At 46.6% G+C, this 15,618-nt stretch overlaps 1 protein-coding gene across 1 annotated transcript in view; it reads right to left on the reverse strand.

Moving 5' to 3' along the window:
• Window positions 1-1,189: 1,189 nt before the first annotated feature.
• KCNH2 (potassium voltage-gated channel subfamily H member 2) overlaps window positions 1,190-15,618 on the reverse strand; it is a 400,050-nt gene continuing 385,621 nt past the window's right edge. The window contains exons 16-17 of the mRNA XM_056518834.1: window positions 2,173-2,329; window positions 1,190-1,979 (exon numbers count right to left, since the gene is read on the reverse strand). Of these exons, the coding sequence (XP_056374809.1) occupies window positions 1,836-1,979; window positions 2,173-2,329 (301 nt within the window). The 3' untranslated portion in view covers window positions 1,190-1,835. The remainder of the gene's footprint in view (window positions 1,980-2,172; window positions 2,330-15,618) is intronic.

A 15,618-nucleotide genomic window follows, 5' to 3' on the forward strand; every position in this document is an offset into this window, starting at 1 on the left:
ACCAGTTACTAAGGTGTGCTGTATATTAAGCACGCAGTAATAAGTGTATATCTGGACCCTAACGTGTGCTCCTTGTAAGTGTTTAAAAAGCACAATCACTATCAATACCCCAAACACTTACAAGGAGCACACATTAGGGTCCAGATATACACTTATTACTGCGTGTTTAATATACAGCACACCTTAGTAACTGGTCCCCAAGCATAGGCTCCTATCTTACAACAATCCCCATATGATCACTGTGTTAAAAAAAAACACCTAGCTACTAGCCTCCCCGACGTTTCGCTAAACGCATCAGCTTTGTTAGCCTCGCTACCTTTGACAAAGCTGATCCATTCAGCGAAACGTCGGGGAGGCTAGTAGCTAGGTGTTTTTTTTTAACACAGTGATCATATGGGGATTGTTGTAAGATAGGAGCCTATGCTTGGGGACCAGTTACTAAGGTGTGCTGTATATTAAGCACGCAGTAATAAGTGTATATCTGGACCCTAACGTGTGCTCCTTGTAAGTGTTTAAAAAGCACAATCACTATCAATACCTCAATCTCACTGGAATTTTAAAACAAACACAAGGGGAGATTTTAAATAATAACTAATAAAGGGTGTTTTTAAGGGGGGTTCTAGTAAAGGGTTTTCCCTGCAAGGGGGCAACCCCATAAAGCAGTAGTCCTCAAACTGTGGCCCTCCAGATGTTGCAAAACTACAACTCCCAGCATGCCTGGACAGCCAAATTGTAGTTTTGCAACATCTGGAGGGCCACAGTTTGGGGACCACTGCCTTAAAGGTTGTCACATATACATATTTTAGGAACTGTCCGGAGCAGGAGAAGTTTTCTATGGGGATTTGCTCCTGCTCTGGACAGTTCCTAAAATGGACAGAGGTGTCAGCAGAAAGGAGGACATTAAAAAAAGGAAAGAACTTCCTGTGAAGCATAAAGCAGCTGATAAGTACTGGAAGGATTAAGATTTTTTTTAATAGAAATAATTTACACATCTGTTTAACTTTCTGGCACCAGTTGATTTGGAAAAAAAAAAGAAATTAAATAATAATGTACCCCTTTAGAGCAGTGTTTCTTAACCAGGGTGCCTCCAGCTGTTGCAAAACTACAACTCCCAGCATGCCCGGACAGCCTTCGGCTGTCCGGGCATGCTGGGAGTTGTAGTTTTGCAACAGCTGGAGGCACCCTGGTTAAGAAACACTGCCTTAAAGGAAACCCCACTTCCTCAAGTAAAGGGAACCCCCAAAACAGGTCTGAAATAGGAACAGTCCGACCGCCTAGAAGCAAACCTAGAATCAGTCCGTATCTGCGCAGCTAAAACGTTCCGTCACTGGAGAACGGGAGTAAAGTATTAGACCCCGGTCTTCTGGATGATATAGTCCCTTCTTTACCTGGTTACTCCTCGCGGTGTCATCCCCTAGATAAGAGAGTGATCATAGAAGATGGACAGAAAACTATGGGTCGCCCGAGTCCTACCACGGCGGTTTTGCGTCTACAAACGACTGGCCGCGGTTGGCGCTCGAGGCGATGATATCACAGAAAGGTCTTTAGCCTGTTATGATGCAGAATTTCCACATATGGTTCCAGCCTCCCCCAGTACGGGAGGATTCTGCTCTGTATTTCCATCACCCGCTGCGTCCGTCCACTTGTAGAACGCCATGACGGGTGTCTGTGCTACGACGTTTTCCTGGCGTGACTTCATATGGCCTTTATTCTTTTTTTTTTTTTTTTTTATTCTTACGGTGCCAGGGTTTGGCTTGTGCCCATATTCTGACAGTAGTTTCCCCAAAGTACCTGCCCCTAACTGCCCGGGTCAGAGCAATGTCTCTGTGGGGTCCTCAAGTCCAATGGGTCCTCCAAGTTCCCGGGGGAGTGAGAGGCGTCGAGGGCTGTAGGTGGGCTCCGCGTGGAGAGTCTGGGGGGCCAGAGGGCATTTCACATAACTTATACTTCATTCCCTCCACATCCTGGTATTCAAAAACCTACAGGAGAAAGAGAGGTGCAATAGTCTGCAGAATGTAAGTGTCAGGAGTAATACTCTGCAGAGAGGGGTCAGTGGTGTAATGCCATGCAGAATATCTCATTGTGTATAAGGAGGAAGAGGGGACAGGGCGATGTTCTGCAGATCCCAGGAGAGGTCAGTGATGTAATAGTCTGCATAATACGTCAGCTTACCTGAGAAGAGGATGCAATGGTCTGCTCTCCACACGGGGGGCAGCCGGACATCTGAGGGGGGGAGGAGACGGTGCTGTATGATGGGGGGACGATGACCATCTGCTTCTGCAGTAACTGCATGATAGTGTTTATGTCGGTCACCATGCGGTTCTCCAACCTGAAGAGACGACAGAGAAAATGAGGACAGGAGGAACATTAGAGGGTGATGACAGGAGGAATAAAAGAGGGTGATGAGAGGAGGACAGGAGGAACATTACAGGGTGATGACAGGAGGAATAAGAGAGGGTGATGAGAGGAGGACAGGAGGAATATAAGAGGGTGATGACAGGAGGAATATAAGAGGGTGATGACAGGAGGAATATAAGAGGATGATGAGAGGAGGACAGGAGGAATATAAGAGGGTGATGAGAGGAGGACAGGAGGAATATAAGAGGATGATGAGAGGAGGACAGGAGGAATATAAGAGGGTGATGAGAGGAGGACAGGAGGAATATAAGAGGATGATGAGAGGAGGACAGGAGGAATATAAGAGGATGATGAGAGGACAGGAGGAATATAAGAGGATGATGAGAGGAGGACAGGAGGAATATAAGAGGATGATGAGAGGGAGGACAGGAGGAATATAAGAGGGTGATGAGAGGAGGACAGAGGAATATAAGAGGGTGATGAGAGGAGGACAGGAGGAATATAAGAGGGTGATGAGAGGAGGACAGGAGGAATATAAGAGGGTGATGAGAGGACAGGAGGAATATAAGAGGATGATGAGAGGACAGGAGGAATATAAGAGGGTGATGAGAGGAGGACAGGAGGAATATAAGAGGGTGATGAGAGGAGGACAGGAGGAATATAAGAGGATGATGAGAGGAGGACAGGAGGAATATAAGAGGATGATGAGAGGAGGACAGGAGGAATATAAGAGGGTGATGAGAGGAGGACAGGAGGAATATAAGAGGGTGATGAGAGGACAGGAGGAATATAAGAGGGTGATGAGAGGAGGACAGGAGGAATATAAGAGGGTGATGAGAGGAGGACAGGAGGAATATAAGAGGATGATGAGAGGAGGACAGGAGGAATATAAGAGGATGATGAGAGGAGGACAGGAGGAATATAAGAGGATGATGACAGGAGGAATAAAAGAGGGTGATGAGAGGAGGACAGGAGGAATATAAGAGGGTGATGAGAGGACAGGAGGATATAAGAGGATGATGAGAGGAGGACAGGAGGAATATAAGAGGAGGATGATGAGAGGACAGGAGGAATATAAGAGGATGATGACAGGAGGAATATAAGAGGATGATGAGAGGACAGGAGGAATATAAGAGGATGATGAGAGGAGGACAGGAGGAATATAAGAGGATGATGAGAGGACAGGAGGAATATAAGAGGGTGATGAGAGGAGGACAGGAGGAATATAAGAGGGATGATGAGAGGACAGGAGGAATATAAGAGGGTGATGAGAGGAGGACAGGAGGAATATAAGAGGGTGATGAGAGGAGGACAGGAGGAATATAAGAGGGTGATGAGAGGACAGGAGGAATATAAGAGGGTGATGAGAGGAGGACAGGAGGAATATAAGAGGGTGATGAGAGGACAGGAGGAATATAAGAGGATGATGAGAGGAGGACAGGAGGAATATAAGAGGGTGATGAGAGGACAGGAGGAATATAAGAGGGTGATGAGAGGAGGAATATAAGAGGATGATGAGAGGACAGGAGGAATATAAGAGGATGATGAGAGGACAGGAGGAATATAAGAGGATGATGAGAGGACAGGAGGAATATAAGAGGGTGATGAGAGGAGGACAGGAGGAATATAAGAGGATGATGACAGGAGGAATATAAGAGGATGATGAGAGGACAGGAGGAATATAAGAGGATGATGAGAGGAGGACAGGAGGAATATAAGAGGATGATGAGAGGAGGACAGGAGGAATATAAGAGGATGATGACAGGAGGAATATAAGAGGATGATGAGAGGACAGGAGGAATATAAGAGGATGATGAGAGGACAGGAGGAATATAAGAGGATGATGAGAGGACAGGAGGAATATAAGAGGGTGATGAGAGGAGGACAGGAGGAATATAAGAGGATGATGACAGGAGGAATATAAGAGGATGATGAGAGGACAGGAGGAATATAAGAGGATGATGAGAGGAGGACAGGAGGAATATAAGAGGATGATGAGAGGAGGACAGGAGGAATATAAGAGGATGATGACAGGAGGAATATAAGAGGATGATGAGAGGACAGGAGGAATATAAGAGGATGATGAGAGGACAGGAGGAATATAAGAGGATGATGAGAGGACAGGAGGAATATAAGAGGGTGATGAGAGGAGGACAGGAGGAATATAAGAGGATGATGAGAGGACAGGAGGAATATAAGAGGATGATGAGAGGACAGGAGGAATATTAGAGGATGATGAGAGGACAGGAGGAATAAGAGGATGATGAGAGGAGGACAGGAGGAATATAAGAGGATGATGAGAGGAGGACAGGAGGAATATAAGAGGATGATGAGAGGAGGACAGGAGGAATATAAGAGGATGATGAGAGGAGGACAGGAGGAATATAAGAGGATGATGACAGGAGGAATATAAGAGGATGATGAGAGGACAGGAGGAATATAAGAGGATGATGAGAGGAGGACAGGAGGAATATAAGAGGGTGATGAGAGGACAGGAGGAATATAAGAGGGTGATGAGAGGAGGACAGGAGGAATATAAGAGGGTGATGAGAGGAGGACAGGAGGAATATAAGAGGGTGATGAGAGGAGGACAGGAGGAATATAAGAGGATGATGAGAGGAGGACAGGAGGAATATAAGAGGGTGATGAGAGGAGGACAGGAGGAATATAAGAGGGTGATGAGAGGAGGAATATAAGAGGATGATGAGAGGAGGACAGGAGGAATATAAGAGGGTGATGAGAGGACAGGAGGAATATAAGAGGATGATGAGAGGAGGACAGGAGGAATATAAGAGGATGATGAGAGGAGGACAGGAGGAATATAAGAGGATGATGAGAGGGACAGGAGGAATATAAGAGGGTGATGAGAGGAGGACAGGAGGAATATAAGAGGATGATGAGAGGACAGGAGGAATATAAGAGGATGATGAGAGGACAGGAGGAATATAAGAGGGTGATGAGAGGAAGAGGACAGGAGGAATATAAGAGGGTGATGAGGAGGAGGACAGGAGGAATATAAGAGGGTGATGAGAGGAGGACAGGAGGAATATAAGAGGGTGATGAGAGGAGGACAGGAGGAATATAAGAGGGTGATGAGAGGAGGACAGGAGGAATATAAGAGGATGATGACAGGAGGAATATAAGAGGATGATGAGAGGACAGGAGGAATTATAAGAGGGTGATGAGAGGACGGAGATAAGAGGGTGATGAGAGGAGGACAGGAGGAATATAAGAGGGTGATGAGAGGAGGACAGGAGGAATATAAGAGGGTGATGAGAGGACAGGAGGAATATAAGAGGATGATGAGAGGAGGACAGGAGGAATATAAGAGGATGATGAGAGGACAGGAGGAATATAAGAGGATGATGAGAGGAGGACAGGAGGAATATAAGAGGGTGATGGAGGAGGACAGGAGGAATATAAGAGGGTGATGAGAGGAGGACAGGAGAAATATAAGAGGGTGATGAGAGGAGGACAGGAGGAATATAAGAGGATGATGAGAGGAGGAATATAAGAGGGTGATGAGAGGAGGACAGGAGGAATATAAGAGGGTGATGAGAGGAGGACAGGAGGAATATAAGAGGGTGATGAGAGGAGGACAGGAGGAATATAAGAGGATGATGAGAGGAGGAATATAGAGGGTGATGAGAGGAGGACAGGAGGAATATAAGAGGATGATGAGAGGAGGAATATAAGAGGGTGATGAGAGGAGGACAGGAGGAATATAAGAGGATGATGGAGGAGGACAGGAGGAATATAAGAGGGTGATGAGAGGACAGGAGGAATATAAGAGGGTGATGAGAGGAGGACAGGAGGAATATAGAGGGATGATGAGAGGACAGGAGGAATATAAGAGGGTGATGAGAGGAGGACAGGAGGAATATAAGAGGATGATGAGAGGACAGGAGGAATATAAGAGGGTGATGAGAGGAGGACAGGAGGGAATATAAGAGGGTGATGATGAGGAGGACAGGAGGAATATAAGAGGGTGATGAGAGGAGGACAGGAGGAATATAAGAGGGTGATGAGAGGAGGACAGGAGGAATATAAGAGGATGATGAGAGGAGGACAGGAGAGAATATAAGAGGATGATGAGAGGAGGACAGGAGGAATATAAGAGGATGATGAGAGGAGGACAGGAGGAATATAAGAGGATGATGAGAGGAGGACAGGAGGAATATAAGAGGGTGATGAGAGAGGACAGGAGGAATATAAGAGGGTGATGAGAGGAGGACAGGAGGAATATAAGAGGGTGATGAGAGGAGGACAGGAGGAATATAAGAGGATGATGAGAGGAGGACAGGAGGAATATAAGAGGATGATGAGAGGAGGACAGGAGGAATATAAGAGGGTGATGAGAGGAGGACAGGAGGAATATAAGAGGATGATGAGGAGGACAGGAGGAATATAAGAGGATGATGAGAGGAGGACAGGAGGAATATAAGAGGATGATGAGAGGAGGACAGGAGGAATATAAGAGGATGATGAGAGGAGGACAGGAGGAATATAAGAGGGTGATGAGAGGAGGACAGGAGGAATATAGAGGGTGATGAGAGGAGGACAGGAGGAATATAAGAGGATGATGAAGAGGACAGGAGGAATATAAGAGGATGATGAGAGGGACAGGAGGAATATAAGAGGGCTGATGAGAGGAGGACTAGGAGGAATATAAGAGGGTGATGAGAGGAGGACAGGAGGAATATAAGAGGATGATGGGAGGAGGACAGGAGGAATATAAGAGGATGATGAGAGGAGGACAGGAGGAATATAAGAGGATGATGAGAGGAGGACAGGAGGAATATAAGAGGGTGATGAGAGGACAGGAGGAATATAAGAGGGTGATGAGAGGAGGACAGGAGGAATATAAGAGGGTGATGAGAGGAGGACAGGAGGAATATAAGAGGATGATGAGAGGAGGACAGGAGGAATATAAGAGGATGATGAGAGGAGGACAGGAGGAATATAAGAGGGTGATGAGAGGAGGACAGGAGGAATATAAGAGGATGATGAGAGGAGGACAGGAGGAATATAAGAGGATGATGAGAGGAGGACAGGAGGAATATAAGAGGGTGATGAGAGGACAGGAGGAATATAAGAGGGTGATGAGAGGAGGACAGGAGGAATATAAGAGGGTGATGAGAGGAGACACAGGAGGAATATAAGAGGATGATGAGAGGAGGACAGGAGGAATATAAGAGGATGATGAGAGGAGGACAGGAGGAATATAAGAGGGTGATGAGAGGAGGACAGGAGGAATATAAGAGGATGATGAGAGGAGGACAGGAGGAATATAAGAGGATGATGAGAGGAGGACAGGAGGAATATAAGAGGATGATGAGAGGAGGACAGGAGGAATATAAGAGGGTGATGAGAGGAGGACAGGAGGAATATAAGAGGGTGATGAGAGGAGGACAGGAGGAATATAAGAGGGTGATGAGAGGAGGACAGGAGGAATATAAGAGGATGATGAGAGGAGGACAGGAGGAATATAAGAGGGTGATGAGAGGAGGACAGGAGGAATATAAGAGGGTGATGAGAGGAGGACAGGAGGAATATAAGAGGATGATGAGAGGACAGGAGGAATATAAGAGGATGATGAGAGGACAGGAGGAATATAAGAGGGTGATGAGAGGAGGACAGGAGGAATATAAGAGGGTGATGAGAGGAGGACAGGAGGAATATAAGAGGATGATGGGAGGAGGACAGGAGGAATATAAGAGGATGATGAGAGGAGGACAGGAGGAATATAAGAGGATGATGAGAGGAGGACAGGAGGAATATAAGAGGGATGATGAGAGGACAGGAGGAATATAAGAGGGTGATGAGAGGGACAGGAGGAATATAAGAGGGTGATGAGTGGAGGACAGGAGGAATATAAGAGGGTGATGAGTGGAGGACAGGAGGAATATAAGAGGGTGATGAGAGGAGGACAGGAGGAATATAAGAGGATGATGAGAGGAGGACAGGAGGAATATAAGAGGGTGATGAGAGGAGGACAGGAGGAATATAAGAGGATGATGAGAGGAGACAGGAGGAATATAAGAGGATGATGAGAGGAGGACAGGAGGAATATAAGAGGATGATGAGAGGGACAGGAGGAATATAAGGGATGTGAGAGGAGGACAGGAGGAATATAAGAGGGTGATGAGAGGAGGACAGGAGGAATATAAGAGGATGATGAGAGGAGGACAGGAGGAATATAAGAGGGTGATGAGAGGAGGACAGGAGGAATATAAGAGGATGATGAGAGGAGGACAGGAGGAATATAAGAGGGTGATGAGAGGACAGGAGGAATATAAGAGGATGATGAGAGGAGGACAGGAGGAATATAAGAGGGGTGATGAAGAGGAGGACAGGAGGAATATAAGAGGATGATGAGAGGAGGACAGGAGGAATATAAGAGGGTGATGAGAGGAGGACAGGAGGGAATATAAGAGGGTGATGAGAGGAGGACAGGAGGAATATAAGAGGGTGATGAGGAGGACAGGAGGAATATAAGAGGATGATGAGAGGAGGACAGGAGGAATATATAAGAGGGTGATGAGAGGAGGACAGGAGGAATATAAGAGGGTGATGAGAGGAGGACAGGAGGAATATAAGAGGGTGATGAGAGGAGGACAGGAGGAATATAAGAGGATGATGAGAGGAGGACAGGAGGAATATAAGAGGATGATGAGAGGAGGACAGGAGGAATATAAGAGGGTGATGAGAGGGAGGACAGGAGGAATATAAGAGGATGATGAGAGGAGGACAGGAGGAATATAAGAGGATGATGAGAGGACAGGGAGGAATATAAGAGGATGATGAGAGGACAGGAGGAATATAAGAGGATGATGAGAGGAGGACAGGAGGAATATAAGAGGATGATGAGAGGAGGACAGGAGGAATATAAGAGGGTGATGAGAGGAGGACAGGAGGAATATAAGAGGGTGATGAGAGGACAGGAGGAATATAAGAGGGTGATGAGAGGAGGACAGGAGGAATATAAGAGGGTGATGAGAGGAGGACAGGAGGAATATAAGAGGGTGATGAGGAGGACAGGAGGAATATAAGAGGATGATGAGAGGAGGACAGGAGGAATATAAGAGGGTGATGAGAGGAGGACAGGAGGAATATAAGAGGATGATGAGAGAGGACAGGAGGAATATAAGAGGGTGATGAGAGGGACAGGAGGAATATAAGAGGGTGATGAAGAGGACAGGAGGAAATATAAGAGGGATGATGAGAGGAGGACAGGAGGAATATAAGAGGGTGATGAGAGGAGGACAGGAGGAATATAAGAGGGTGATGAGAGGACAGGAGGAATATAAGAGGGTGATGAGAGGAGGACAGGAGGAATATAAGAGGGTGATGAGAGGAGGACAAGAGGAATATAAGAGGATGATGAGAGGACAGGAGGAATATAAGAGGGTGATGAGAGGACAGGAGAATATAAGAGGATGATGAGAGGACAGGAGGAATATAAGAGGGTGATGAGAGGAGGACAGGAGGAATATAAGAGGGTGATGAGAGGAGGACAGGAGGAATATAAGAGGGTGATGAGAGGAGGACAGGAGGAATATAAGAGGATGATGAGGGAGGACAGGAGGAATATAAGAGGGTGATGAGAGGAGGACAGGAGGAATATAAGAGGGTGATGAGAGGAGGACAGGAGGAATATAAGAGGGTGATGAGAGGAGGACAGGAGGAATATAAGAGGGTGATGAGAGGAGGACAGGAGGAATATAAGAGGATGATGAGAGAGGACAGGAGGAATATAAGAGGGTGATGAGAGGACAGGAGGAATATAAGAGGTGATGAGAGGAGGACAGGAGGAATATAAGAGGGTGATGAGAGGAGACAGGAGGAATATAAGAGGGTGATGAGAGGAGGGACAGGAGGAATATAAGAGGATGATGAGGAGGACAGGAGGAATATAAGAGGGTGATGAGAGGAGGACAGGAGGAATATAAGAGGGATGATGAGAGGAGGACAGGAGGAATATAAGAGGATGATGAGAGGAGGACAGGAGGAATATAAGAGGGTGATGAGAGGAGGACAGGAGGAATATAAGAGGATGATGAGAGGAGGACAGGAGGAATATAAGAGGATGATGAGAGGAGGACAGGGAGGGAATATAAGAGGGACGATGAGAGGAGGACAGGAGGAATATAAGAGGGTGATGAGAGGAGGACAGGAGGAATATAAGAGGATGATGAAGGAGGACAGGAGGAATATAAGAGGGATGATGAGAGGAGGACAGGAGGAATATAAGAGGGTGATGAGAGGAGGACAGGAGGAATATAAGAGGGATGATGAGGAGGACAGGAGGAATATAAGAGGGTGATGAGAGGAGGACAGGAGGAATATAAGAGGATGATGAGGAGGACAGGAGGAATATAAGAGGGTGATGAGAGGAGGACAGGAGGAATATAAGAGGGTGATGAGAGGAGGACAGGAGGAATATAAGAGGATGATGAGAGGAGGAGACAGGAGGAATATAAGAGGATGATGAGAGGAGGACAGGAGGAATATAAGAGGATGATGAGAGGAGGACAGGAGGAATATAAGAGGGTGATGAGAGGACAGGAGGAATATAAGAGGATGATGAGAGGAGGACAGGAGGAATATAAGAGGGTGATGAGAGGAGGACAGGAGGAATATAAGAGGGTGATGAGAGGACAGGAGGAATATAAGAGGGTGATGAGAGAGGACAGGAGGAATATAAGAGGTGATGAGAGGAGGACAGGAGGAATATAAGAGGGTGATGAGAGGAGGACAGGAGGAATATAAGAGGGTGATGAGAGGAGGACAGGAGGAATATAAGAGGGTGATTGAGAGGAGGACAGGAGGAATATAAGAGGGTGATGAGAGGAGGACAGGAGGAATATAAGAGGGTGATGAGAGAGGACAGGAGGAATATAAGAGGATGATGAGAGGAGGACAGGAGGAATATAAGAGGATGATGAGAGGAGGACAGGAGGAATATAAGAGGGTGATGAGAGGAGGACAGGAGGAATATAAGAGGGTGATGAGAGGAGGACAGGAGGAATATAAGAGGGAGATGAGAGGAGGACAGGAGGAATATAAGAGGATGATGAGAGGAGGACAGGAGGAATATAAGAGGGTGATGAGAGGACAGGAGGAATATAAGAGGGATGATGAGAGGAGGACAGGAGGAATATAAGAGGGTGATGAGAGGAGGACAGGAGGAATATAAGAGGGTGATGAGAGGAGGACAGGAGGAATATAAGAGGGTGATGAGAGGAGGACAGGAGGAATATAAGAGGATGATGAGAGGAGGGACAGGAGGAATATAAGAGGGTGATGAGAGGAGGACAGGAGGAATATAAGAGGATGATGAGAGGAGGACAGGAGGAATATAAGAGGGTGATGAGAGGACAGGAGGAATATAAGAGGATGATGAGAGGGACAGGAGGAATATAAGAGGGTGATGAGGAGGACAGGAGTGAATATAAGAGGGTGATGAGAGGAGGACAGGAGGAATATAAGAGGATGATGAGAGGAGGACAGTGAGGAATATAAGAGAGGTGATGAGAGGACAGGAGGAATATAAGAGGGTGATGAGAGGAGGACAGGAGGAATATAAGAGGGTGATGAGAGAGGACAGGAGGAATATAAGAGGATGATGAGAGGAGGACAGGAGGAATATAAGAGGATGATGAGAGGACAGGAGGAATATAAGAGGGTGATGAGAGGAGGACAGGAGGAATATAAGAGGATGATGAGAGGAGGACAGGAGGAATATAAGAGGGTGATGAGGAGGACAGGAGGAATATAAGAGGGATGATGAGAGGAGGACAGGAGGAATATAAGAGGGTGATGAGAGGAGGACAGGAGGAATATAAGAGGGTGATGAGAGGAGGACAGGAGGAATATAAGAGGGTGATGAGAGGAGGACAGGAGGAATATAAGAGGGTGATGAGAGGACAGAGGAATATAAGAGGATGATGAGAGGAGGACAGGAGGAATATAAGAGGGTGATGAGAGGAGGACAGGAGGAATATAAGAGGATGATGAGAGGAGGACAGGAGGAATATAAGAGGGTGATGAGAGGAGGACAGGAGGAATATAAGAGGGTGATGAGAGGAGGACAGGAGGAATATAAGAGGGATGATGAGAGGAGGACAGGAGGAATATAAGAGGGTGATGAGAGGAGGACAGGAGGAATATAAGAGGATGATGAGAGGAGGACAGGAGGAATATAAGAGGATGATGAGAGGAGGACAGGAGGAATATAAGAGGGTGATGAGAGGACAGGAGGAATATAAGAGGGATGATGAGAGGAGACAGGAGGAATATAAGAGGTGATGAGAGGAGGACAGGAGGAATATAAGAGGGTGATGAGAGGAGGACAGGAGGAATATAAGAGGGTGATGAGAGGAGGACAGGAGGAATATAAGAGGGTGATGAGAGGAGGACAGGAGGAATATAAGAGGATGATGAGAGGAGGACAGGAGGAATATAAGAGGATGATGAGAGAGGACAGGAGGAATATAAGAGGGTGATGAGAGGAGGACAGGAGGAATATAAGAGGGTGATGAGAGGAGGACAGGAGGAATATAAGAGGGTGATGAGAGGAGGACAGGAGGAATATAAGAGGTGATGAGAGGAGGACAGGAGGAATATAAGAGGGATGATGAGAGGAGACAGGAGGAATATAAGAGGATGATGAGAGGACAGGAGGAATATAAGAGGATGATGAGAGGAGGACAGGAGGAATATAAAGAGGGTGATGAGAGGACAGGAGGAATATAAGAGGGATGATGAGGAGGACAGGAGGAATATAAGAGGGTGATGAGAGGAGGACAGGAGGAATATAAGAGGATGATGAGAGGAGGACAGGAGGAATATAAGAGGATGATGAGAGGACAGGAGGAATATAAGAGGATGATGAGGGAGGACAGGAGGAATATAAGAGGATGATGAGAGAGGACAGGAGGAATATAAGAGGATGATGAGAGGAGGACAGGAGGAATATAAGAGGTGATGAGGGAGGACAGGAGGAATATAAGAGGGTGATGAGAGGAGGACAGGAGAATATAAGAGGGTGATGAGAGGAGGACAGGAGGAATATAAGAGGGTGATGAGAGGACAGGAGGAATATAAGAGGGTGATGAGAGGAGGACAGGAGGAATATAAGAGGATGATGAGAGGAGGACAGGAGGAATATAAGAGGATGATGAGAGGAGGACAGGAGGAATATAAGAGGGTGATGAGAGGAGGACAGGAGGAATATAAGAGGATGATGAGAGGAGGACAGGAGGAATATAAGAGGGTGATGAGAGGACAGGAGGAATATAAGAGGTGATGAGAGGAGGACAGGAGGAATATAAGAGGATGATGAGAGGAGGACAGGAGGAATATAAGAGGGTGATGAGAGGACAGGAGGAATATAAGAGGGTGATGAGAGAGGACAGGAGGAATATAAGAGGATGATGAGAGGAGGACAGGAGGAATATAAGAGGGTGATGAGAGGAGACAGGAGGAATATAAGAGGGTGATGAGAGGAGGACAGGAGGAATATAAGAGGGTGATGAGAGGAGGACAGGAGGAATATAAGAGGGTGATGAGAGGAGGACAGGAGGAATATAAGAGGGTGATGAGAGGAGGACAGGAGGAATATAAGAGGGTGATGAGAGGAGGACAGGAGGAATATAAGAGGATGATGAGAGGACAGGAGGAATATAAGAGGGTGATGAGAGGAGGACAGGAGGAATATAAGAGGATGATGAGGAGGACAGGAGAATATAAGAGGGTGATGAGAGGAGGACAGGAGGAATATAAGAGGGTGATGAGAGGAGGACAGGAGGAATATAAGAGGATGATGAGAGGAGGACAGGAGGAATATAAGAGGGTGATGAGAGGAGGACAGGAGGAATATAAGAGGATGATGAGAGGAGGACAGGAGGAAATATAAGAGGATGATGAGAGGAGGACAGGAGGAATATAAGAGGGTGATGAGAGGAGGACAGGAGGAATATAAGAGGGTGATGAGAGGACAGGAGGAATATAAGAGGGATGATGAGAGGAGGACAGGAGGAATATAAGAGGGATGATGAGGGAGGACAGGAGGAATATAAGAGGATGATGAGAGGAGGACAGGAGGAATATAAGAGGGTGATGAGGGAGGACAGGAGGAATATAAGAGGATGATGAGAGGAGGACAGGAGGAATATAAGAGGGATGATGAGAGGAGGACAGGAGGAATATAAGAGGGTGATGAAGAGGACAGGAGGAATATAAGAGGGTGATGAGAGGACAGGAGGAATATAAGAGGGTGATGAGAGGAGGACAGGAGGAATATAAGAGGATGATGAGAGGAGGACAGGAGGAATATAAGAGGATGATGAGAGGACAGGAGGAATATAAGAGGATGATGAGAGGAGGACAGGAGGAATATAAGAGGATGATGAGAGGAGGACAGGAGGAATATAAGAGGGTGATGAGAGGACAGGAGGAATATAAGAGGATGATGAGAGGAGGACAGGAGGAATATAAAGAGGGTGATGAGAGGACAGGAGGAATATAAGAGGGTGATGAGAGGAGGACAGGAGGAATATAAGAGGATGATGAGAGGAGGACAGGAGGAATATAAGAGGATGATGAGAGGAGGACAGGAGGAATATAAGAGGGATGATGAGAGGAGGACAGGAGGAATATAAGAGGATGATGAGAGGAGGACAGGAGGAATATAAGAGGGTGATGAGAGGACAGAGGAATATAAGAGGGTGATGAGAGGAGGAATATAAGAGGGTGATGAGAGGAGGACAGGAGGAATATAAGAGGGATGATGAGAGGAGGACGGAGGAATATAAGAGGGTGATGAGAGGAGGACAGGAGGGAATATAAGAGGGTGATGAGAGAGACAGGAGGGAATATAAGAGGATGATGAGAGGAGGACAGGAGGAATATAAGAGGATGAGAGAGGAGGACAGGAGGAATATAAGAGGGTGATGAGAGGACAGGAGGAATATAAGAGGGATGATGAGAGGAGGACAGGAGGAATATAAGAGGATGATGAGAGGAGGACAGGAGGAATATAAGAGGGTGATGAGAGGACAGGAGGAATATAAGAGGATGATGAGAGGAGGACAGGAGGAATATAAGAGGATGATGAGAGGACAGGAGGAATATAAGAGGGTGATGGAGAGGACAGGAGGATATAAGAGGGTGATGAGAGGAGGACAGGAGGAATATAAGAGGGTGATGAGAGGAGGACAGGAGGAATATAAGAGGATGATGAGAGGATGACAGGAG

Source organism: Hyla sarda, chromosome 5 (genome assembly GCF_029499605.1).
Source record: "Hyla sarda isolate aHylSar1 chromosome 5, aHylSar1.hap1, whole genome shotgun sequence".
In the NCBI taxonomy this organism is placed as follows: domain Eukaryota; kingdom Metazoa; phylum Chordata; class Amphibia; order Anura; family Hylidae; genus Hyla; species Hyla sarda.